This window comes from Pseudophryne corroboree, chromosome 3 (genome assembly GCF_028390025.1).
Source record: "Pseudophryne corroboree isolate aPseCor3 chromosome 3, aPseCor3.hap2, whole genome shotgun sequence".
Taxonomy (NCBI): Eukaryota; Metazoa; Chordata; class Amphibia; order Anura; family Myobatrachidae; genus Pseudophryne; species Pseudophryne corroboree.
The window spans coordinates 9,230,306-9,254,243 of NC_086446.1; the positions used below are offsets into that span (position 1 = coordinate 9,230,306).

The 23,938-nt window shown below is 47.0% G+C and overlaps 2 protein-coding genes across 4 annotated transcripts in view; one reads left to right on the plus strand and one right to left on the minus strand.

Annotated features, from left to right (window-relative positions):
* The window catches only part of LOC135056966 (oocyte zinc finger protein XlCOF6-like), a 73,154-nt gene extending 53,446 nt beyond the window's left edge, over nt 1-19,708 (plus strand). For 2 of the 3 annotated variants that reach the window (XM_063962768.1, XM_063962766.1), the window contains one exon: nt 13,786-19,708. In XM_063962768.1, the coding sequence (XP_063818838.1) occupies nt 13,786-15,710 (1,925 nt within the window). In that variant the 3' untranslated portion in view covers nt 15,711-19,708. The remainder of the gene's footprint in view (nt 1-13,785) is intronic. The other variant, XM_063962767.1, reaches the window with a different exon arrangement.
* The window catches only part of LOC135057023 (zinc finger protein 271-like), a 215,022-nt gene that overhangs the window by 121,385 nt on the left and 69,699 nt on the right, over nt 1-23,938 (minus strand). The window lies entirely within an intron of this gene.

Sequence of the window (23,938 nt, forward strand, 5' to 3'; positions counted from 1 at the left end):
TTAGGTAGAATAAAGCCAGTTTGTGCAAGGGCCTCCAAATTGCCCCTTTTTCCTGCCAGTATAAGTACGGACTGTCTGACGCGCCTACTTGGATGCGGTCACTCATATAATCCTCCACCATTCTTTCAATGGGGAGAGAATCATATGCAGTGCCAGTAGACGACATGTCCGTAATCGTTGGCAGGTCCTTCAGTCCGGACCAGATGTCAGCATCAGCAGTCGCTCCAGACTGCCCTGCATCACCGCCAGCGGGTGGGCTCGGAATTCTGAGCCTTTTCCTCGCACCCCCAGTTGCGGGAGAATGTGAAGGAGGAGATGTTGACAGGTCGCGTTCCGCTTGACTTGACAATTTTCTCACCAGCAGGTCTTTGAACCCCAGCAGACTTGTGTGTGCCGGAAAGAGAGATCCAAGGTAGGTTTTAAATCTAGGATCGAGCACGGGGGCCAAAATGTAGTGCAATGATTTCAACAGATTGACCACCCGTGAATCCTTGTTAAGCGAATTAAGGGCTCCATCCACAAGTCCCACATGCCTAGCGGAATCGCTCTGTCTTAGCTCCTCCTTCAATGCCTCCAGCTTCTTCTGCAAAAGCCTTATGAGGGGAATGACCTGACTCAGGCTGGCAGTGTCTGAACTGACTTCACGTGTGGCAAGTTCAAAGGGCAGCAGAACCTTGCACAACGTTGAAATCATTCTCCACTGCGCTTGAGACAGGTGCATTCCACCTCCTATATCGTGCTCAATTGTATAGGCTTGAATGGCCTTTTGCTGCTCCTCCAACCTCTGAAGCATATAGAGGGTCGAATTCCACCTCGTTACCACTTCTTGCTTCAGATGATGGCAGGGCAGGTTCAGGCGTTTTTGGTGGTGCTCCAGTCTTCTGTACGTGGTGCCTGTACGCCGAAAGTGTCCCGCTATTCTTCTGGCCACCGACAGCATCTCTTGCACGCCCCTGTCGTTTTTTAAATAATTCTGCACCACCAAATTCAAGGTATGTGCAAAACATGGGACGTGCTGGAAATTGCCCAGATTTAATGCACACACAATATTGCTGGCGTTGTCCGATGCCACAAATCCACAGGAGAGTCCAATTGGGGTAAGCCATTCCGCGATGATCTTCCTCAGTTGCCGTAAGAGGTTTTCAGCTGTGTGCGTATTCTGGAAACCGGTGATACAAAGCGTAGCCTGCCTAGGAAAGAGTTGGCGTTTGCGAGATGCTGCTACTGGTGCCGCCGCTGCTGTTCTTGCGGCGGGAGTCCATACATCTACCCAGTGGGCTGTCACAGTCATATAGTCCTGACCCTGCCCTGCTCCACTTGTCCACATGTCCGTGGTTAAGTGGACATTGGGTACAGCTGCATTTTTTAGGACACTGGTGACTCTTTTTCTGAGGTCTGTGTACATTTTCGGTATCGCCTGCCTAGAGAAATGGAACCTAGATGGTATTTGGTACCGGGGACACAGTACCTCCAACAAGTCTCTAGTTGGCTCTGCAGTAATGATGGATACCGGAACCACATTTCTCACCACCCAGGATGCCAAGGCCTCAGTTATCCGCTTTGCAGCAGGATGACTGCTGTGATATTTCATCTTCCTCGCAAAGGACTGTTGGACAGTCAATTGCTTGGTGGAAGTAGTAAAAGTGGTCTTACGACTTCCCCTCTGGGATGACCATCGACTCCCAGCAGCAACAACAGCAGCAGTAGGCGTTACACGCAAGGATGCATCGGAGGAATCCCAGGCAGGAGAGGAATCGTCAGAATTGCCAGTGACATGGCCTGCAGGACTATTGGCATTCCTGGGGAAGGAGGAAATTGACACTGAGGGAGTTGGTGGGGTGGTTTGCGTGAGCTTGGTTACAAGAGGAAGGGATTTACTGGTCAGTGGACTGCTTCCGCTGTCACCCAAAGTTTTTGAACTTGTCACTGACTTATTATGAATGCGCTGCAGGTGACGTATAAGGGAGGATGTTCCGAGGTGGTTAACGTCCTTACCCCTACTTATTACAGCTGGACAAAGGCAACACACGGCTTGACACCTGTTGTCCGCATTTCTGTTGAAATACTTCCACACCGAAGAGCTGATTTTTTTGGTATTTTCACCAGGCATGTCAATAGCCATATTCCTCCCACGGACAACAGGTGTCTCCCCGGGTGCCTGACTTAAACAAACCACCTCACCATCAGAATCCTCCTGGTCAATTTCCTCCCCAGCGCCAGCAACACCCATATCCTCCTCATCCTGGTGTACTTCAACACTGACATCTTCAATCTGACTATCAGGAACTGGACTGCGGGTGCTCCTTCCAGCACTTGCAGGGGGCGTGCAAATGGTGGAAGGCGCATGCTCTTCACGTCCAGTGTTGGGAAGGTCAGGCATCGCAACCGACACAATTGGACTCTCCTTGTGGATTTGGGATTTCGAAGAACGCACAGTTCTTTGCGGTGCTACTGCTTTTGCCAGCTTGAGTCTTTTCATTTTTCTAGCGAGAGGCTGAGTGCTTCCATCCTCATGTGAAGCTGAACCACTAGCCATGAACATAGGCCAGGGCCTCAGCCGTTCCTTGCCACTCCGTGTGGTAAATGGCATATTGACAAGTTTACGCTTCTCCGACAATTTTCTTTTAGATTTTTGAGTCCTTTTGTTAATGATATTTGGTGTTTTGGATTTTACATGCTCTGTACTATTACATTGGGCATCGGCCTTGGCAGACGACGTTGCTGGCATTTCATCGTCTCGGCCATGACTAGTGGCAGCAGCTTCAGCACGAGGTGGAAGTGGATCTTGATCTTTCCCTAATTTTGGAACCTCAACATTTTTGTTCTCCATATTTTAATAGGCACAACTAAAAGGCACCTCAGGTAAACAATGGAGATGGATGGATACTAGTATACTTATGGATGGACGAGCGACTGCCAACACAGAGGTAGCTACAGCCGTGGACTACCGTACTGTGTCTGCTGCTAATATAGACTGGATGATAATGAGATGAAATCAATATATATGTATATATAATATCACTAGTACTGCAGCCGGACAGGTATATATATTTATTATGTAATGACTGATGACGGACCTGCTGGACACTGTCAGCTCAGCAGCACCGCAGACTGCTACAGTAAGCTACTATAGTAGTATGTATAAAGAAGAAAGAAAAAAATAAGAATTTACTTACCGATAATTCTATTTCTCGGAGTCCGTAGTGGATGCTGGGGTTCCTGAAAGGACCATGGGGAATAGCGGCTCCGCAGAAGACAGGGCACAAAAAGTAAAGCTTTATGATCAGGTGGTGTGTACTGGCTCCTCCCCCTATGACCCTCCTCCAAGCCTCAGTTAGGATACTGTGCCCGGACGAGCGTACACAATAAGGAAGGATTTTGAATCCCGGGTAAGACTCATACCAGCCACACCAATCACACCGTACAACCTGTGATCTAAACCCAGTTAACAGTATGATAACAGAGGAGCCTCTGAAAGATGGCTCCCTACAACAATAACCCGATTTAGGTAACAATAACTATGTACAATTATTGCAGATAATCCGCACTTGGGATGGGCCCCCAGCATCCACTACGGACTCCGAGAAATAGAATTATCGGTAAGTAAATTCTTATTTTCTCTATCGTCCTAGTGGATGCTGGGGTTCCTGAAAGGACCATGGGGATTATACCAAAGCTCCCAAACGGGCGGGAGAGTGCGGATGACTCTGCAGCACCGAATGAGAGAACTCCAGGTCCTCCTTAGCCAGGGTATCAAATTTGTAGAATTTTACAAACGTGTTCTCCCCCGACCACGTAGCCGCTCGGCAGAGTTGTAATGCCGAGACCCCTCGGGCAGCCGCCCAAGATGAACCCACCTTCCTTGTGGAGTGGGCATTTACCGATTTTGGCTGTGGCAGGCCTGCCACAGAATGTGCAAGCTGAATCGTACTACAAATCCAGCGAGCAATAGTCTGCTTAGACGCAGGAGCGCCCAACTTGTTGGGAGCATATAGTATAAACAGTGAGTCAGATTTCCTGACTCCAGCTGTCCTTGAAATTTATATTTTTAAAGCTCTGACAACGTCCAACAACTTGGAGTCCTCCAAGTCGCTTGTAGCCGCAGGCACTACAATAGGCTGGTTCAGGTGAAATGCTGACACCACCTTAGGGAGAAAATGCGGACGAGTCCGCAGTTCTGCCCTGTCCGAAAGGAAAATCAGATATGGGCTTTTGTAAGATAAAGCTGCCAGTTCTGACACTCTCCTGGCCGAAGCCAGGGCTAGTAACATGGTCACTTTCCATGTGAGATATTTCAAATCCACATTTTTTAGTGGTTCAAACCAATGAGATTTAAGAAAATCCAAAACAACATTGAGATCCCACGGTGCCACTGGAGGCACCACAGGGGGCTGTATATGCAGTACTCCCTTAACAAAGGTCTGGACTTCAGGAACTGAAGCCAATTCTTTCTGGAAGAAAATCGACAGGGCCGAAATTTGAACCTTAATAGATCCCAATTTGAGACCCATAGACAATCCTGATTGCAGGAAATGTAGCAATCGACCCAGTTGAAATTCCTCCGACGGAGCACTCCGATCCTCGCACCACGCAACATATTTTCACCAAATGCGGTGATAATGTTGCGCGGTTACTTCCTTCCTTGCTTTAATCAAGGTAGGAATGACTTCTTCCGGAATGCCTTTTCCCTTTAGGATCCGGCGTTCAACCGCCATGCCGTCAAACGCAGCCGCGGTAAGTCTTGAAACAGACAGGGACCTTGCTGAAGCAGGTCCCTTCTCAGAGGTAGAGGCCACGGATACTCCGTGATCATCTCTTGAAGTTCCGGATACCAAGTCGTTCTTGGCCAATCCGGAGCCACTAGTATCGTTCTTACGCCTCTTTGCCGTATAATTCTCAATACTTTTGGTATGAGAGGCAGAGGAGGAAACAAATACACCGACTGGTACACCCAAGGCGTTACCAGCGCGTCCACAGCTATTGCCTGCGGATCTCTTGACCTGGCGCAATACCTGTCCAGTTTTTTGTTGAGGCGAGACGCCATCATGTCCACCATTGGTCTTTCCCAACGGGTTACAAGCATGTGGAAAACTTCTGGATGAAGTCCCCACTCTCCCGGGTGAAGGTCGTGTCTGCTGAGGAAGTCTGCTTCCCAGTTGTCCACTCCCGGGATGAACACTGCTGACAGTGCTATCACATGATTCTCCGCCCAGCGAAGAATCCTTGCAGCTTCTGCCATTGCACTCCTGCTTCTTGTGCCGCCCTGTCTGTTTACATGGGCGACTGCCGTGATGTTGTCCGACTGGATCAACACCGGTTTTCCTTGAAACAGAGGTTCTGCCTGGCTTAGAGCATTGTAGATTGCTCTTAGTTCCAGAATGTTTATGTGAAGAGACGTTTCCCGGCTCGACCACACGCCCTGGAAGTTTCTTCCTTGTGTGACTGCTCCCCAGCCTCTCAGGCTGGCGTCCGTGGTCACCAGGATCCAATCCTGTATGCCGAATCTGCGGCCCTCCAATAGATGAGCACTCTGCAACCACCACAGAAGAGATACCCTTGTCCTTGGAGACAGGGTTATCCGCTGGTGCATCTGAAGATGCGACCCTGACCATTTGTCCAGCAGATCCCTCTGGAAAACTCTTGCGTGGAATCTGCCGAATGGAATTGCTTCGTAAGAAGCCACCATTTTTCCCAGGACTCTTGTGCATTGATGTACAGACACCTTTCCTGGTTTTAGGAGGTTCCTGACAAGTTCGGATAACTCCTTGGCTTTTTCCTCCGGGAGAAAAACCTTTTTCTGAACCGTGTCCAGAATCATCCCTAGGAACAGCAGACGTGTTGTCGGAATTAACTGGGATTTTGGAATATTCAGAATCCACCCGTGCTGCTTTAGCACTTCTTGAGACAGTGCTAGTCCCATCTCTAGCTGTTCTCTGGACTTTGCCCTTATTAGGAGATCGTCCAAGTATGGGATAATTAATACGCCTTTTCTTCGAAGAAGAATCATCATCTCGGCCATTACCTTGGTAAAGACCCGAGGTGCCGTGGACAATCCAAACGGCAGCGTCTGAAACTGATAGTGACAGTTCTGTACGACGAACCTGAGGTACCCCTGGTGTGAGGGGTAAATTGGAACGTGGAGATACGCATCCTTGATGTCCAAGGATACCATAAAGTCCCCTTCTTCCAGGTTCGCTATCACCGCTCTGAGTGACTCCATCTTGAACTTGAACTTTTTTATGTACAGGTTCAAGGATTTCAGATTTAGAATAGGTCTTACCGAGCCATCCGGCTTCGGTACCACAAATAGAGTGGAATAATACCCCTTTCCTTGTTGTAAAAGGGGTACCTTGACTATCACCTGCTGAGAGTACAGCTTGTGAATGGCTTCCAAGACCGTCACCCTGTCGGAGGGGGACGTTGGTAAAGCAGACTTCAGGAAACGGCGAGGTGGAGACGTCTCTAGTTCCAACCTGTAACCCTGAGATATTATCTGCAGGATCCAGGGATCCACATGCGAGTGAGCCCACTGCGCGCTGAAATTCTTGAGACGACCGCCCCCGAGTCCGCTTGAGAAGCCCCAGCGTCATGCTGATGCTTTTGTAGAAGCGGGGGAGGGCTTCTGTTCCTGGGAAGGAGCTGCCTGTTGCAGTCTCTTCCCCTTTCCTCTGCCTCGTGGCAGATATGAATAGCCCTTTGCTCTCTTGTTTTTAAAGGAACGAAAGGGCTGCGGCTGAAAAGTCGGTGTCTTTTTCTGTTGAGGAGTGACTTGAGGTAAAAAGGTGGATTTCCCGGCTGTAGCCGTGGCCACCAAATCCGATAGACCAACACCAAATAACTCCTCCCCTTTATACGGCAAAACTTCCATATGCCGTTTTGAGTCCGCATCACCTGACCACTGTCGCGTCCATAAACTTCTTCTGGCCGAAATGGACATAGCACTTACCCATGATGCCAGTGTGCAAATATCCCTCTGTGCATCACGCATATAAAGAAACGCATCCTTTATCTGCTCTAAAGACAGTAAAACATTGTCCCTATCCAGGGTATCAATATTTTCAATCAGGGACTCTGACCAAGCTACCCCAGCACTGCACAACCAGGCTGTCGCTATAGCTGGTCGTAGTATAACACCTGTATGTGTGTATATACTTTTTTGGATATTTTCCATCCTCCTATCTGCTGGATCTTTAAGTGCGGCCGTCTCAGGAGAGGGTAACGCCACTTGTTTTGATAAGCGTGTGAGCGCCTTGTCCACCCTAGGAGGTGTTTCCCAGCGCGCCCTAACCTCTGGCGGGAAAGGGTATAAAGCCAATAACTTCTTTGAAATTAGCAGTTTTTTATCGGGGGCAACCCACGCTTCATCACACACCTCATTTAATTCATCTGATTCAGGAAAAACTATAGGTAGTTTTTTCACACCCCACATAATACCCTGTTTTGTGGTACTTGTAGTATCAGCAATATGTAACGCCTCCTTCATTGCCAAAATCATATAACGTGTGGCCCTACTGGAAAATACAGTTGATTCGTCACCGTCGCCACTGGAATCAGTGCCTGTGTCTGGGTCCGTGTCGACCGACTGAGGTAACGGGCGTTTTACAGCCCCTGACGGTGTTTGAGGCGCCTGGACAGGTGCTGATTGATTGTCCGGCCGTCTCATGTCGTCAAACGACTGTTTCAGCGTGTTGACACTATCCCGTAATTCCATAAATAAAGCCATCCATTCTGGTGTCGACTCCCTAGGGGGTGACATCTACATATTTGGCAATTGCTCCGCCTCCACACCAATATCGTCCTCATACATGTCGACACACACGTACCGACACACAGCAGACACACAGGGAATGCTCTTAAAGAAGACAGGACCCCACTAGCCCTTTGGGGAGACAGAGGGAGAGTTTGCCAGCACACATCAAAAGCGCTATATATGACAGGGATAGCCTTATAATAAGTGCTCCCTATATAGCTGCTTTAATATATATAATTTTGCCACAATTTTGCCCCCCCTCTCTTGTTTTACCCTGTTTCTGTAGTGCAGTGCAGGGGAGAGCCTGGGAGCCTTCCTGACCAGCGGAGCTGTGTGAGGAAAATGGCGCTGTGTGCTGAGGAGATAGGCCCCGCCCCTTTTTCGGCGGGCTCGTCTCCCGCTCTTCAACGGATTCTGGCAGGGGTTAAATATCTCCATATAGCCCCCGGAGGCTATATGTGAGGTATTTTATGCCAAAAAATAGGTTTACATTGCTTCCCAGGGCGCCCCCCCCCAGCGCCCTGCACCCTCAGTGACTGCCGTGTGAAGTGTGCTGAGAGCAATGGCGCACAGCTGCAGTGCTGTGCGCTACCTTAAGAAGACTGAGGAGTCTTCTGCCGCCGATTCTGGACCTTCTTCTCTTTTCAGCATCTGCAAGGGGGCCGGCGGCGAGGCTCCGGTGACCATCCAGGCTGTACCTGTGATCGTCCCTCTGGAGCTAATGTCCAGTAGCCAAAGAAGCCAATCCATCCTGCACGCAGGTGAGTTCACTTCTTCTCCCCTAAGTCCCTCGATGCAGTGATCCTGTTGCCAGCAGGACTCACTGTAAAATAAAAAAACCTAAGCTAAACTTTTCTAAGCAGCTCTTTAGGAGAGCCACCTAGATTGCACCCTTCTCGGACGGGCACAAAAACCTAACTGAGGCTTGGAGGAGGGTCATAGGGGGAGGAGCCAGTACACACCACCTGATCATAAAGCTTTACTTTTTGTGCCCTGTCTCCTGCGGAGCCGCTATTCCCCATGGTCCTTTCAGGAACCCCAGCATCCACTAGGACGATAGAGAAAAAAAACCACGGGTAGGTGGTATACAATTATGGATGGACGAGCGACTGCCGACACAGGTAGCTACAGCCGTGGACTACCGTACTGTGTCTGCTGCTAATATAGACTGGATGATAATGAGATGAAATCAATATATATGTATATATAATATCACTAGTACTGCAGCCGGACAGGTATATATATTTATTATGTAATGACTGATGACGGACCTGCTGGACACTGTCAGCTCAGCAGCACCGCAGACTGCTACAGTAAGCTACTATAGTAGTATGTATAAAGAAGAAAGAAAAAAAAAAACCACGGGTAGGTGTTATACAATATTATATATATATTATATACAATTTTATATATATATATATATATATATATATATATATATATATATAAATTAAACTGGTGGTGATTATTAAACTGGTGGTCAGGTCACTGGTCACACTATCAGCAACTTGCAAGTAGTACTCCTAAGCAGACAATCACAATATATATTATACTGGTGGTCAGTGTGGTCACAATGGCAGTGTGGCACTCTGGCAGCAAAAGTGTGCACTGTACGTTATATGTACTCCTGAGTCCTGCTCTCAGACTCTAACTGCTCCCCACTGTCAGTGTCTCCCCCACAAGTCAGATAATACAGTCACACTATCTATCACTTCAGCAAGTAGTAGTACTCCTCCTAATGCTCCCCAAAATTACTACTGTCTCTCTCTACTGTCTCACTCTCTTCTCTATAAACGGAGAGGACGCCAGCCACGTCCTCTCCCTATGAATCTCAATGCACGTGTGAAAATAGCGGCGACGCACGGCTCCTTATATAGAATCCGAGTCTCGCGATAGAATCCGAGCCTCACGAGAATCCGACAGCGGGATGATGACGTTCGGGCGCGCTCGGGTTAACCGAGCAAGGCGGGAAGATCCGAGTCGCTCGGCCCCGTGTAAAAAAAACTGAAGTTCGGGCGGGTTCGGATTCAGAGGAACCGAACCCGCTCATCTCTAGTATAAACACTGTCTGTCTCTCTCTCTCTCTCTCTCTGAGAAATTGTTATACTTACATAAAAGATCAAACCTGCTCAAACTTAAGAGGGCACTTACTCTTGGTGTACATAAATCATACATGAGAATCTAGAGTCTACAAAGCCAGCCAAATAGGAAACGAGGGAACTTGCAATGCATAATCTGGCAAGCACCAACAGGTTAGATAATGGTTCAGTGAATCTGCAGAGTGTAAACCAAATATGTCCCATCGTATTGTAGAGGAATTCTAATCCCAGTCCTAACCACACAGTGCATGATCTGGGACCAAAATGCAGAAACTTAGGGGCAGGAACAAATGACAAAACTCTGCGTCACTGTCTCGGCATTTAGGACAGGAAGTGGAAACTTTGTCCCAGCTTGCTCAGGTGCATCGGAGCACTCTGTGGTACAAAGAGTTGTATTTGCTTGAATCTTGTGTAGACTGTAGCAGTACGGTGAGGTCCAGGCAAGTAAAAACTGAAGGGGTGTTAACCACAGGCCACTCTGTACAAGCAAAGCCCAAGGAGAGTCCCCATGCTCTGGTGGAGACACCCAGTCACCAAGCTGGGCTGCCTTGATAGTAAAGCCTTATATCCGGGAGTGCCAAGCCTACCTCCCCATCAGGACCAACACATAGTTTTATAGGCAATGTGGGCACATCTATACCCTCAAACAAATGATGACATGTACCACTCAATAGAGGAGATAAGGGACTGAGGGAGGTAAATTGGAGAAGGCTGAAGGACAATAGCTCAAGTTCAGTGACCATTTTCAGTAGGTTTTCCTGGCCTGTAACCAAAAGAGGGGAGCTTTCACCGAGATTCAAGTTTTACGGTGATTGAGTTGAGGCTGTACATTAAGGTCTACATAATCGTTGGCTGTATGGGAAATGTGGACACCCAATACTTAAATTGTGTACACCAGTGCAGGAAAAAGTCATACGAAGTAGGCTGGTGGAAACTAGGGAGGATAGGAAAAAGAAGATTCATCCAAATAGAGTTTTGCCCCTAGGAGAGGGCCATAGAATCCTCAATCGCCAACAGGGAAGGTAATGATTGACCCATGTTCGACAAAAACAGCATATAATGCTTTCTTCTTGCTGCCCGTTATCCGCTTATGGATCGCGGAAGGAGCTATAATAGCACCAACAGCTTTATGCCAGTGGCGAATAGAGAGGGAGACCGTGGGCAGCACAGCCTTGTGCTCCTACCCAGCCAAAAATAACAAAAACTACTGACACAAATCCTAGCAGATTGGCACAAGTAAAGAAGGTGGAGCCAACCAACAAACCCATCACCCACCCCAGATCTGGAGAGAACCGCCCATAGGTAAGACCACTCAACAGACTCAAATTCCCTGACTCTATATGTGCGCAAGGCCTTCTTAATGTATAGGCACACTGGGCAGCTGCCAAGGGCCCCACAATTCTAGAGTCCTCTGAGCAGGGGTTGGTGGTGGTCCATGCATTCAGAGAGGTGACAACCATTCACTGTATGGAAGACTGCTCTGGACCACAGGAGGGGCATGTTACGATTTTGGTTTTATTGGTTCCCATTAGTGGTTGTGTGGGGGCCCCAGTGCATTGCCATGCCCAGGTCCTACAGTGCTATTAAGATGGCCCTGTAAGTGAATCATAAGTTGGGAGGTTGATGGCAGTCCACTTCCTGGACATAAAGCCAGTTTGGTCAAGGTGAATTATTTTAAGAATAACTTTATTCAAACATAAAGCTAGAATCTTAACATCAGTAGATAGCGATTGGGCGATAGGAACCCAGATCAATGCCAAGTTTGATCAACACAGGACCTACCATAGAAGGAGGGAGGGACAGGGCGTATGATGAAGCAACAAGGTCACCAACTATCAAGGAGCAAAGAATCTCAGACGTGCCTTGGTATCCTCCATCTCCTCAATAGAAGGGGGAGTACAGATACCTCCTCCTTATCTCACTCAGGGTTGGGAGGGAATTCTATCCTGAAAGGAGACTCTGGTTCTGATTTGGGAATAAGGTAAAAAGAAGCAAGTAACTGTACGCCTTGGTAACACCATGCTGCGCTGCAGGTGGGGAAGATGTGACGTGCAGAGAGATATAGGTGTGTCCAAACTGCTATACAAGTTGCAGTGTAAAAATAAAAGTCTCCAGCATTTGTGGGCTACATGCAAAAGCAGCCAGTATTTACTAGTGATGAGCGGATTCGGTTTTACTCGGTTCTCAAAACTGAATCTTATTGGCTCACTGATGTCACGTGTTTTGGATAGCCAATAAGATTCGTTTTTGAGAACCGAGTAAAACCGAATCCGCTCATCACTAGTATTTACCTTGCACACAAAAACTATAAATGTGTTTACAGCATGGTTTGTCCAGGTGCAAAGCGAATTTCTCTATTCCCAAATCAGAATCTGGCCCTAACTCAGACGGAGAATGTTGAAGCACTCTTATACAATAGCTCCCACATTCAAGGGGTGTAGTACACAATCCTGTTTGCATTCAGCAATCTGAATAGTGGGCGGGGAAGAATCAGCCCTAGCCATATATGCTAAGAATCTACTAACACTATCCTCCTGGATATAATGGTCATGCACTTGGATTTGTCGAAGAGTAAGTCCACTCCTTGTGAGAAACCCTCCCCCCCGATGCAAGGCGACTAACAGCGTATTTCCCGACAGTCTACGGCATCATTGTTTCAATTCCACCTCCTTATGTCTACGTTAAATCCTGATCTGAGCCACATTTTTAATGCCTCGAAAATTTCCAAACCAAAAGGACTGAGACTCCTATTGGATTATCCGGAAAAGATCACATCCTACGCAATGAGATATTTGGAAGCCAGCCCAATCTGTGTCAGCCAGAATGAATGGAATCTCCAAACGGACCCCTCCCTCCACCCCACCTCGCTAGGAAAATTAAAGTGCCAAAAGCAGAGGGGAGTGGATCGAGACTCTACCACAGAAATTGTACGGATTAGGCATCAAGAAAGTAACACCAGGTCAATCTTAGAGAAAGTACACTGGATGAACATTTGGTCTCAGGTTGACGCAGACGCCTTGGATTCACCAGTCCCATTTCTGTAATCGATGTAGAAAAATTGAATGGGCCTCCCCTAAGGGGGGATGGGGGGGAGACACCTTATCCTTCATCTATCTAAGTGCTCATCCAGAATTGCACTAAGGTCCTTAAGCCAAGTTCACAAATGCTCCATGTCAACACTCCACAAAAACTCCATCTTTATGCAGAACTGTAATCGCACAGCCGCCATTGCACAGCAACCTGACTCCAATCTCTGTGAGCAGTACCGATGTTCCTCATCTTCTGATGTGTTTCCTGCCCATGGGCTTTCTTCCAAATTCTGCTGTTGCCACCTGCTCCATTCTCCTCCTCTGTCCTGATGCCTCCTCCACTTTGTGCCAAAATCCGTGTGTTCTGATTTGCTCTGCGGCTACTGTGCTCCCCTTGTTCTCTCAGCCACTACCCACACTGATGCTTCAGCCCTTATTTGTAACATGACTCTTGCCACTGAGCAATGCTATCTAAGGTTGACCAGATGGACATCCCAAGGCTGCTTCCCTGTTTTCTTTCGCTAAACATATTGACATGCTACCAATATAGTCCAGGATGGTCCAACATCCAATGCTCCAGGTCTGGGTGGACCTTGGAATAGAGGAAAGTGTCACTGACTTATGAGTCTTTATTTCCTACAATGCTGGATAGGCAACTAAGATGTCTGGAAAATATAGTTTAACTAATATCACTTTAAATGTCGTCCAATATGGCCGCACAGTCTGCAGGTGACTGTGATTTGGGTCCATGTAATGTTCTTGGTAATCTGTGTAAGATTATAAATCCGTTTTTTATCTTTGTAATGAGGTCTCCGTAGTTTGCAAAACTGAACTCTGTAGCAGTACGATAATTTGTTCCTCAATATAAAGACTGATGTCTATCATAATAGATTTATTTTATCCCCAGCAGATGGACGCAGAAGCAGGAACACCTCAGAGGGACATCTCAATTCATCTCCAGATTTTAAAATAGAAGATAACATTGTACGAGATTCCACAGGGGAAATCCCCATTACCCTAAACATACATATAGAATCTCGTCGTAAAAGTTCTCCTGATAATTCAGCTACTGCAGCCTTTTCCTGTTCTGAGTGTGGGAAATGTTTCAAATATAAGTCACATTTTATTAGACATCAGATTAGTCACACAGGTGAGCGGCCATTTCCATGCTATGAGTGTGGGAAATGTTTTACAGATAAATCATATCTTGTTACACATCAGAGAACTCACACAGGTGAGAAACCTTTCACGTGTTTAGTGTGTGACAAATGTTTTACAAGTAAATCATGTCTTGCTACACATCAGAGTAGTCACACAGGTGAGAAACCGTTCTCATGCTCTGAGTGTGGGAAATGCTTTTCACTCCAATCAAGTCTTTTCAGACATCAGAGAAGTCACACCGGTGAGAAGCCATTTCCATGCTCTGAGTGTGGGAAAAAATTTTCACTCAAATCACGACTTGTTAGACATCTGAGAATTCACACAGGTGAGAAACCATTTCCATGCTCTGAGTGTAGCAAATGTTTTTCAACAAAGTCGCATCTTGTTACACATCAGACAACTCACACAGGTCAGAAGCCATTTCCGTGTTCTGAGTGTGGCAAATGTTTTTCACTTAATTTGCAACTTGTTATACATCAGAAAACTCACACAGGTGAGAAACCATTTCAGTGTTCCGAGTGTGACAAATGTTTTTCAGTTAAATCTCAACTTGTTATACATCAGAGAAATCACACAGGTGAGAAACCATATACATGTTCTGAGTGTGGGAAATGTTTTACATCCAAATCTCAACTTGTTATGCATCAGAGATATCACACAGGTGAGAAACCATATACATGTTCTGAGTGTGGGAAATGTTTTACATCTAAATCAGAACTTGTTCGACATCAGAGAAGTCACACAGGTGAGAGGCCTTATCTGTGTTCTAAGTGTGGGAAATATTTTACAACTAAATCAGGTCTTAATGTACATCAGAGAAGTCACACGGGTGAGAAGCCATTTTTATGTTTTGAGTGTGGGAAATGTTTTTCATGGAAAAAAAGTCTTTTTGACCATCAGAGAAGTCACACAGGTGAGAAACCATTTCCATGTGCTGAGTGTGGGAAATGTTTTTCATGGAAAAAAAGTCTTGTTGACCATCAGAGAAGTCACACAGGTGAGAAACCATTTCCATGTGCTGAGTGTGGGAAATGTTTTTCATGGAAAAAAAGTCTTGTTGACCATCAGAGAAGTCACAGAGGCGAGAAGCCATTTCCATGTTCTGAATGTAAGAAATGTTTTATAAGTAAAACATGTCTTGTTGAACATCAAAGAATTCACACAGGCGAGAAACCATTTCCATGTTCTGAGTGTGGGAAATGTTTCAGAAATAAATCCGTTCTTGTTGTACATCAGAGAAATCACAGTGGTGAGAAGCCATTTTCATGTTCTGAATGTGGAAAATATTTTACACGGAAATCAGAACTTGTTTCACATCAGAGAAATCACACAGGTGAGAAACCATATACATGTTCTGAGTGTGGGAAATGTTTTGTACAAAAATCAAAACTTGTTACTCATCAGAGAAGCCACACAGGTGAGAAGCCATTTTCATGTTCTGAGTGTGGGAAATGTTTTACACAGAATTCAGCTGTTGTTGAACATCAAAGAAGCCATGTTGGCGAGAAGCCATTTCCATGTTCTGATTGTGGGAAATGTTTTACACGTAAATCAGCTGCTGTTGTACATCAGAGACGTCACACAGGTGAGAAGCCATTTTCATGTCCAGAATGTGAGAAATGTTTTAGACAGAAATCACTACTTTCTAGGCATTTGAAAAAGCACACATGAGAGACATTTCAACATTCAGTGTGTGGGAGAGATTTTACATAGAAATCCATTTGTGTTGAATACCAGTTATGTTGCACAAATGAAAAGCCATTTAAATTCTCTCAATGTGGGAAATATTTTACATATAAATTGCATCTTTGTAAATGTCATAGCAATTCTCTTGTCTTCCATATGGCAAATGTCTTACACAACATTAACTTTTATTACATATCAGGAAACTCCCAGGATAAAACTAATTTCTATGTGCTGGTACACATGAAACAGGGTTGTAGCAATATCCTAAATAATAACTGTTGGTGGTATTAATGCAAATTATGAAAATATTCAATAGTATGACTCAGATTCAGGTCCGCCATGAACTTACACAATAATTATATTAGTGATTGCTAACCTTGACACTCCAGCTGTTGTTGAACTACATATCCAGCATGCCCTGCTACAGTTTTTTATTTGGCCATGCTAAAACTGATGCAGGGCATGCTGGGATGTGTAGTTCAACAGCTGGAGTGTCAAGGTTAGTCATCACTGAATTATATCCAAAAACTGCGCAGAGAAAGGAACTAGCTCAGTTCCTGTATCTACCAACTGACCAGAGCCAGGAACTAGCACAGTAACTATCCACCAACTGCCCAGAGCCAGGAACTAGCACAGTGACTGTATCCACCAACTGCCCAGAGCCAGGAACTAGCACAGTGACTGTATCCACCTACTGCCCAGAGCCAGGAACTGTATCCACCAACTGCCCAGAGCCAGGAACTAGCACAGTGACTGTATCCACCAACTGCCCAGAGCCAGGAACTAGCACAGTGACTGTATCCACCACCTGTCCAGAGCCAGGAACTAGCACAGTAACTGTATCCACCAATTGTCCAGAGCCAGGAACTAGCATAGTAACTGTATCTACCAACTGCCCAGAGCCAGGAACTAGCACAGTAACTGTATCCACCAACTGCCCAGAGCCAGGAACTAGCACAGTTCCTGTATCCACCAACTGCCCAGAGCCAGGAACTAGCACAGTAACTATCCACCAACTGCCCAGAGGCAGGAACTAGCACAATGACTATCCACCAACTGCCCAGAGCCAGGAACTAGCACAGTAACTGTCCACCAACTGTCCAGAGCCAGGAACTAGCACAGTGACTGTATCCACCACCTGCCCAGACCCAGGAACTAGCACAGTGACTGTATCCACCAACTGCCCAGAGCCAGGAACTAGCACAGTAACTGTATCTACCAACTGCCCAGAGCCAGGAACTAGAACAGTGACTGTATCCACCAACTGCCCAGAGCCAGGAAGTAGCACAGTAACTGTATCCACCAACTGCCCAGAGCCAGGAACTAGCACAGTGACTGTATCCACCAACTGCCCAGAGCCAGGAACTAGCACAGTAACTATTCACCACCTGCCCAGAGCCAGGAACTAGCACAGTAACTGTATCCACCAACTGCCCAGAGCCAGGAACTAGCACAGTAACTGTATCCACCAACTGTCCAGAACCAGGAACTAGCACAGTAACTATCCACCAACTGCCCAGAGCCAGGAACTAGCACAGTAACTGTATCCACCAACTGCCCAGAGCCAGGAACTAGCACAGTAACTACCAACTGCCCAGAGCCAGGAACTAGCACAGTAACTATCTACCAACTGCCCAGAGCCAGGAACTAGCACTGACTGTGTCCACCAACTGTCCAGAGCCAGGAACTAGCACAGTAACTGTATCCACCACCTGCCCAGAGCCAGGAACTAGCACAGTAACTATCCACCAACTGCCCAGAGCCAGGAACTAGCACAGTAACTATCCACCAACTGCCCAGAGCCACGAACTAGCACAGTAACTATCCACCAACTGTCCAGAGCCAGGAACTAGCACAGTAACTGTATCCACCACCTGCCCAGAGCCAGGAACTAGCACAGTGACTGTATCCACCAACTGCCCAGAGCCAGGAACTAGCACAGTAACTGTATCCACCAACTGTCCAGAGCCAGGAACTAGCACAGTAACTGTAACCACCAACTGTCCAGAGCCAGGAACTAGCACAGTAACTATCCACCAACTGTCCAGAGCCAGGAACTAGCACAGTAACTATTCACCAACTGCCCAGAGCCAGGAACTAGCACAGTAACTGTATCTAACTGCCCAGAACCAGGAACTAGCACAGTGACTATCCACCAACTGCCCAGAACCAGGAACTAGCACAGTGACTGTATCCACCAACTGCCCAGAGCCAGGAACTAGCACAGTAACAGTATCCACCAACTGCCCAGAGCCAGGAACTAGCACAGTGACTGTATCCACCAACTGCCCAGAACCAGGAACTAGCACAGTAACTGTATCCAACTGCCCAGAACCAGGAACTAGCACAGTAACTGTATCCACCAACTGCTCAGAGCCAGGAACTAGCACAGTGACTATCCACCAACTGCCCAGAGCCAGGAACTAGCACAGTGACTATCCACCAACTGCCCAGAGCCAGGAATTAGCACAGTAACTATCCACCAACTGCCCAGAGCCAGGAACTAGCACAGTGACTATCCACCAACTGCCCAGAGCCAGGAACTAGCACAGTAACTGTATCCACCAACTGCCCAGAGCCAGGAACTAGCACAGTGACTGTATCCACCAACTGCCCAGAGCCAGGAACTAGCACAGTGACTGTATCCACCAACTGCCCAGAGCCAGGAACTAGCACAGTAACTATCCACCAACTGCCCAGAACCAGGAACTAGCACAGTAACTGTATCCACCAACTGCCCAGAGCCAGGAACTAGCACAGTAACTGTATCCACCAACTGCCCAGAGCCAGGAACTTGCACAGTGACTGTATCCACCACCTGTCCAGAGCCAGGATCTAGCACAGTGACTGTATCCACCAACTGCCCAGAACCAGGAACTAGCACAGTGACTGTATCCACCACCTGTCCAGAGCCAGGATCTAGCACAGTAACTGTATCCACCAACTGCCCAGAGCCAGGAACTAGCACAGTAACTGTATCCACCAACTGCCCAGAGCCAGGAACTAGCACAGTAACTGTATCCACCAACTGCCCAGAGCCAGGAACTAGCACAGTAACTGTATCCACCAACTGCCCAGAGCCAGGAACTTGCACAGTGACTGTATCCACCAACTGCCCAGAGCCAGGAACTAGCACAGTAACTATCCATGAACATGTATCCCCTACAGCTGCTACACCTTTCAATCTGTTACCTTAAATATCAAGTTTTTCCACTTGATTGTTGCATAGGAAGGTTGATTATGGTCATCTCCTGTTTCACGTTATTTGTTTCTCATGATTCCCTCAGTGGTCAGTTCTGAGTAATATGTTGTTGGCATATGATATTTAAGAACCCCATACATATAGTATAAGAAGTACACCGTTATACATTGCAGATGCTGCCATTTGGTGGCTGATAGAACATCTATGAGTATAGGTCCTATCCAGTCACTAGGAACCAGTGACATCACTGACAGTGCGGCCTATCTAGTCACTAGGAACCAGTGACATCACTGACAGTGCAACCTATCCAGTCACTAGGAGCCAGTGACACCACTGAGGTGCTTCATCTATCGATCAGCTGCATTCTATATAATCCTATAATGGCTGCTTACACTTCCGTGCTGTAATTAATGTGATGTGTGAATATGTTACACCTTTCAGTCGTTCCCAAACGTTTTTGAATCAGATTTTTTTTCACCAAAAGTTTCTTATTTAGAAATGTAGAAAGAAATATTAAATTATGTCAATAATTTGAATTGGTCCTGGATCACCAACCGAAGGCACCCCTGCAAGTGCCCCGAGACGCCCCACAGTTTGAGAACCACTGTCCTATCTAATAGACGTTAGTTACATTCTTATAGTTGGCGCTCTGTCTGTGACAGTGCATTGCTGACCCGTGCTTTATAATGACATATTGTGTACTGTACTCTACGGTGACTATTGGAATGTTTTATGTTCAGTTTGGTTTCATTTCATGTCTGTACTTTGTACTTTTGCAAATAAGGTAATAAAATTTATAATTATTAACAAAGTTTAATTTCTTAAAATTAAACAATAGAAAAAAATTACATGAAGTAAGGAAACAGCTGGAAAGGGGATATATATTGTATGGCGGGGACGGTCAGTCTTGTATATGGATCCCACGTGCACAGACAGCTGGGAATATAAGATCGTTTAGTAGCCCTGAAGCAGACTCCTATTGTTATGCACACCAGTGCCTGCAGGAAAGTACTGGTGTCAGAACTGTTATGCACTCCAGTGCCTGCAGGAATGTACTGGTGTTTGAACTGTTATGCAAAACAAATGGATTCACAGACAGACTGGGGAATATGACATAACGTACACAGAAGGTGATAGGGTAACAAAATACACACAAAGTGAACAGAGAAGCCCAGAGGCTAAGGAACTGGGTATCTCCCTTGTATTAGAACTGCTCAGATGGGAAAAGCAAGATGTTGTGTTTTAATACGTAGAGAACCCGAAATGCTGATGCTAAGGGCAACAGCAAAACCCTAAAGGGTTACCAACGGGTGTGGCAGTAAACTCCTTGGTCAGAGATGGAATGATAGACACAAGGAGAGTCTCCACAATCCTAATTCTCACTTGCAGTGCACAGGTTCAGCTTACTGCCACTAAACTGACACCTAGCACAGTGAGAAAGGATTAGACAGGCAAGTCTTAGAATACAGCCGCAAACTTGCTAAGTTCACAGAGTAGTAACAGAACCCCAGCAAGCTAAACGACTGACTCCAGTCTTACTGCTAGGTCTGGATTGGCAGAGTGTAATACCAAATCCCCAGGCCTATTTGCAGTAAGCAACAAACAAATACAAAGCTACACAGTACTGGCTAACTTTCATGAACTGACTAACCAACAAAGATTCAGCAGCATCTGCTTACCCTGAGAAGAGGCCTTATAAAGCAGGTGCTGTCCACGCCCCACTCAGACCTCACAGACTGTGAGCACAAAAGCCAGCACCGGATCCCCTGCCGTGCACAGAGCCTATAACCACTGCACAGCAAAAGACCCGAACCGGAGTATCAGCTGCGCTCAGGTTACTCCGCTAGCACTTGTCTCCCGGTTGCCATGACGACGTGGCAGCACAGGGCAGGAGACCCTAACAGTACCCCCCTCTGACGAGGGGTCAAATAACCCCTACCACCGGGTTTATCGGGGAACTGCGAGAAGAAAGAGCGTATCAGTCTGGGGGCATGAAGATCACAACTGCGCACCCACGACCGCTCCTACGGGCCATACCCCTTCCAGTGCACCAAAAATGACAGGCGACCCTGAACCACCTTGGAGTCAAGAATCCTTTCAACAACAAACTCCCTCTGGCCACGTATCAGAAGAGGGGAAGGTCTTCCACTGGAAGAAGGATTACTAATCGCCCATTTTAAAAGGGAACAATGAAATGTTTTATTGATACCCAAAGAACGGGGCAGATCTAACTGAAATGCCACCGGATTGATAACCCTGGTGATCTTATAAGGGCCGATGAACCGGGGGCCTAACTTATGAGATGGCTGTCTCAACTTCAAATTCTTGGTAGACAACCAGACGAAGTCTCCTAATTTGAAGCTGCAGGGTCTTTTCCGCTCATCAAAAACCCTTTTGGTCACTAATGACACAGACACAAGGGCTTTCTTCACTTTCCGCCAAATACCTCTAAGGACCGAAACCACAGAGGAACCACCAGGCGTGGAGTCCAGGGGGTCAAAAGAATTGGCCTTAGGATGATGCCCATACACACAAAGGAAGGGAGAGGTCCCTGTAGCAGAGTGAGCCGCGTTGTTATAGGCAAACTCCGCCATGGACAGATGAGCAACCCAGTCAGTCTGACACTTGGAGACATAACACCTGAGGAACTGCTCCAAGGACTGGTTCACCCTTTCAGTCTGCCCATTAGACTGCGGATGGTAGCCTGACGACAAGCTGACAGAAATCTGGAGATCGGAACAAAATGCCCTCCAGAATTTGGCCACAAACTGGGATCCGCGGTCAGAGACCACATCAAGTGGCAACCCGTGGAGACGCACACATGCAGCATAAATAATTCAGACAGGCGTCTGGCCGATGGCAGCCCAACCAGTGGAACGAAGTGCGCCATCTTCGAAAACCTGTCAACGACAACCCAAATGGCTGTCATCCCCGAGGATTTGGCCAAGTCCACCACAAAATCCATTGAAATGTGGGTCCATGGCTTAGATGGGATAGAGAGTGGATGTAATGGGCCAACAGGAACCCCTCTAGGAGTCTTATTTCGGGCACAGATGTCACATGCCCGAACCCACTGATCCACATCCTTAGCCACCGAGGGCCACCACACCGCCCTAGATAGCAACTCCCGAGTTCTGGCAATACCCGGGTGACCTGCCGACTTCTTGGCATGGAATTCCAGGAACACTCGCTGTCTTAACCTAGGAGGCACAAACAAAAGACCTACCGGAAGGTCTGGAGGAGCCTGCTCCTGTGCTCTAAGGACTAATGATAAGAGGTCCTGGGTAATGCCCACTTTAATACATGATGGGGAAACAATGGGCAACGGCTCCTCGGTGGTCTCCTGGATTGGAGCAAAACTCCGCGAGAGCGCATCAGCCTTGATGTTTTTTGACCCAGGGCGATATGTTATCAAAAAATTAAAGCGAGCAAAAAACAAAGCCCATCGTGCCTGCCTGGCATTGAGACGCTTCGCTGACTCTAAATATGCCAGATTCTTATGGTCAGTGAGAATTGAGACCACAAACTTAGCCCCCTCAAGCCAGTGTCTCCACTCCTCGAGTGCATCCTTAATAGCCAACAATTCCCGGTTACCCACGTCATAATTCATCTCGGCAGGTGAAAATTTACGGGAAAAGTAAGCACAGGGATGAAGGCGATTATCAGACACTCCCATCTGAGAAAGCACTGCCCCAATACCCATCTCAGAGGCATCCACCTCCACCACAAAAGGACGCTCTGGATCTGGGTGTCGCAGCACCTTGGCCGAAACAAATGCCCTTTTGAGACGAGCAAAAGCCGCTTTAGCCTCACAAGATCAGTGAGCAACATCCGCCCCTTTCTTAGTGAGTGCCACCAAGGGCGCCACTATAGACGAAAATCCAGCGATAAATCGTCTATAAAAATTCGCAAAGCCCAGGAAACGCTGAAGCGCCTTCAAACTAGTGGGCTGCACCCAATCCAGGACTGCCTGTACCTTGGAACCCTCCATTTGGAAACCTTCTGGGGAGATAATATATCCTAGAAATGCGATTTGCTGAACTTCAAATTCGCACTTCTCCAGCTTCGCCCCAAGCCGGTGGTCTCTGAGTTTCTGGAGGACTAAGCGTACATGCTTCCGATGTTCCTCCAGGGAATGGGAGAAGATTAGGATGTCATCTAAGTATACAACTAAGAATCTATCCAAATATTCCCTGAGCACATCATTCATGAAATCCTGGAAGACTGCCGGGGCATTACAGAGCCCAAAAGGCATCACCAAATATTCATAATGCCCTGAGTGGGTATTAAAGGCAGTCTTCCATTCATCCCCCTCTCTTATTCGGATTAGATTGTACGCACCGCGTAGGTCAATCTTAGAAAAAATGGTGGCAGTACGAAGCTGGCCAAACAAGACCGAAATGAGAGGCAGTGGGTATGAGTTTTTAATCGTGATACGGTTCAATTCCCTGAAGTGGATGCAGGGTCGCAACGAACCGTCCTTTTTACCCACGAAGAAGAACCCCGACCCAACTGGAGACTGTGAAGGTCTGATAAATCCCTTAGCCAAGTTCTCCTGAATGTCCTCTGCCATAGCCTGAGTCTCAGGACGTGACAGGGAGTACAACCTGCTCTTGGGAAGCTTAGCATTTGGCAACAAATCAATGGCACAGTCATAGGGGCGATGGGGAGGTAGTACCTCTGCAACTTTTTTGGAGAACACGTCCGCAAAATCTGCATAACACCCTGGCAATCCTGGCAAACTTAGCTGCGAGAGCCTGACTGGAAGGCTCAAGCAACTCCTGAAACAATCAGTACCCCAACTAAGAATCTCCCCAGAGACCCAGTCAAATTGAGGATTGTGGGCCCTTAACCAGGGTAACCCCAACACCAATGGGGCAAAAGTACAGACAGTCACATAAAAGGACAATTTTTCAGAGTGTGTGGCTCCAATAAACAAAGAAATCTGGCTAGTGCAAGAGGTAATTTTACCTTGGGATAATGGTTCCCCGTTTAACCCACAAATCTCAAT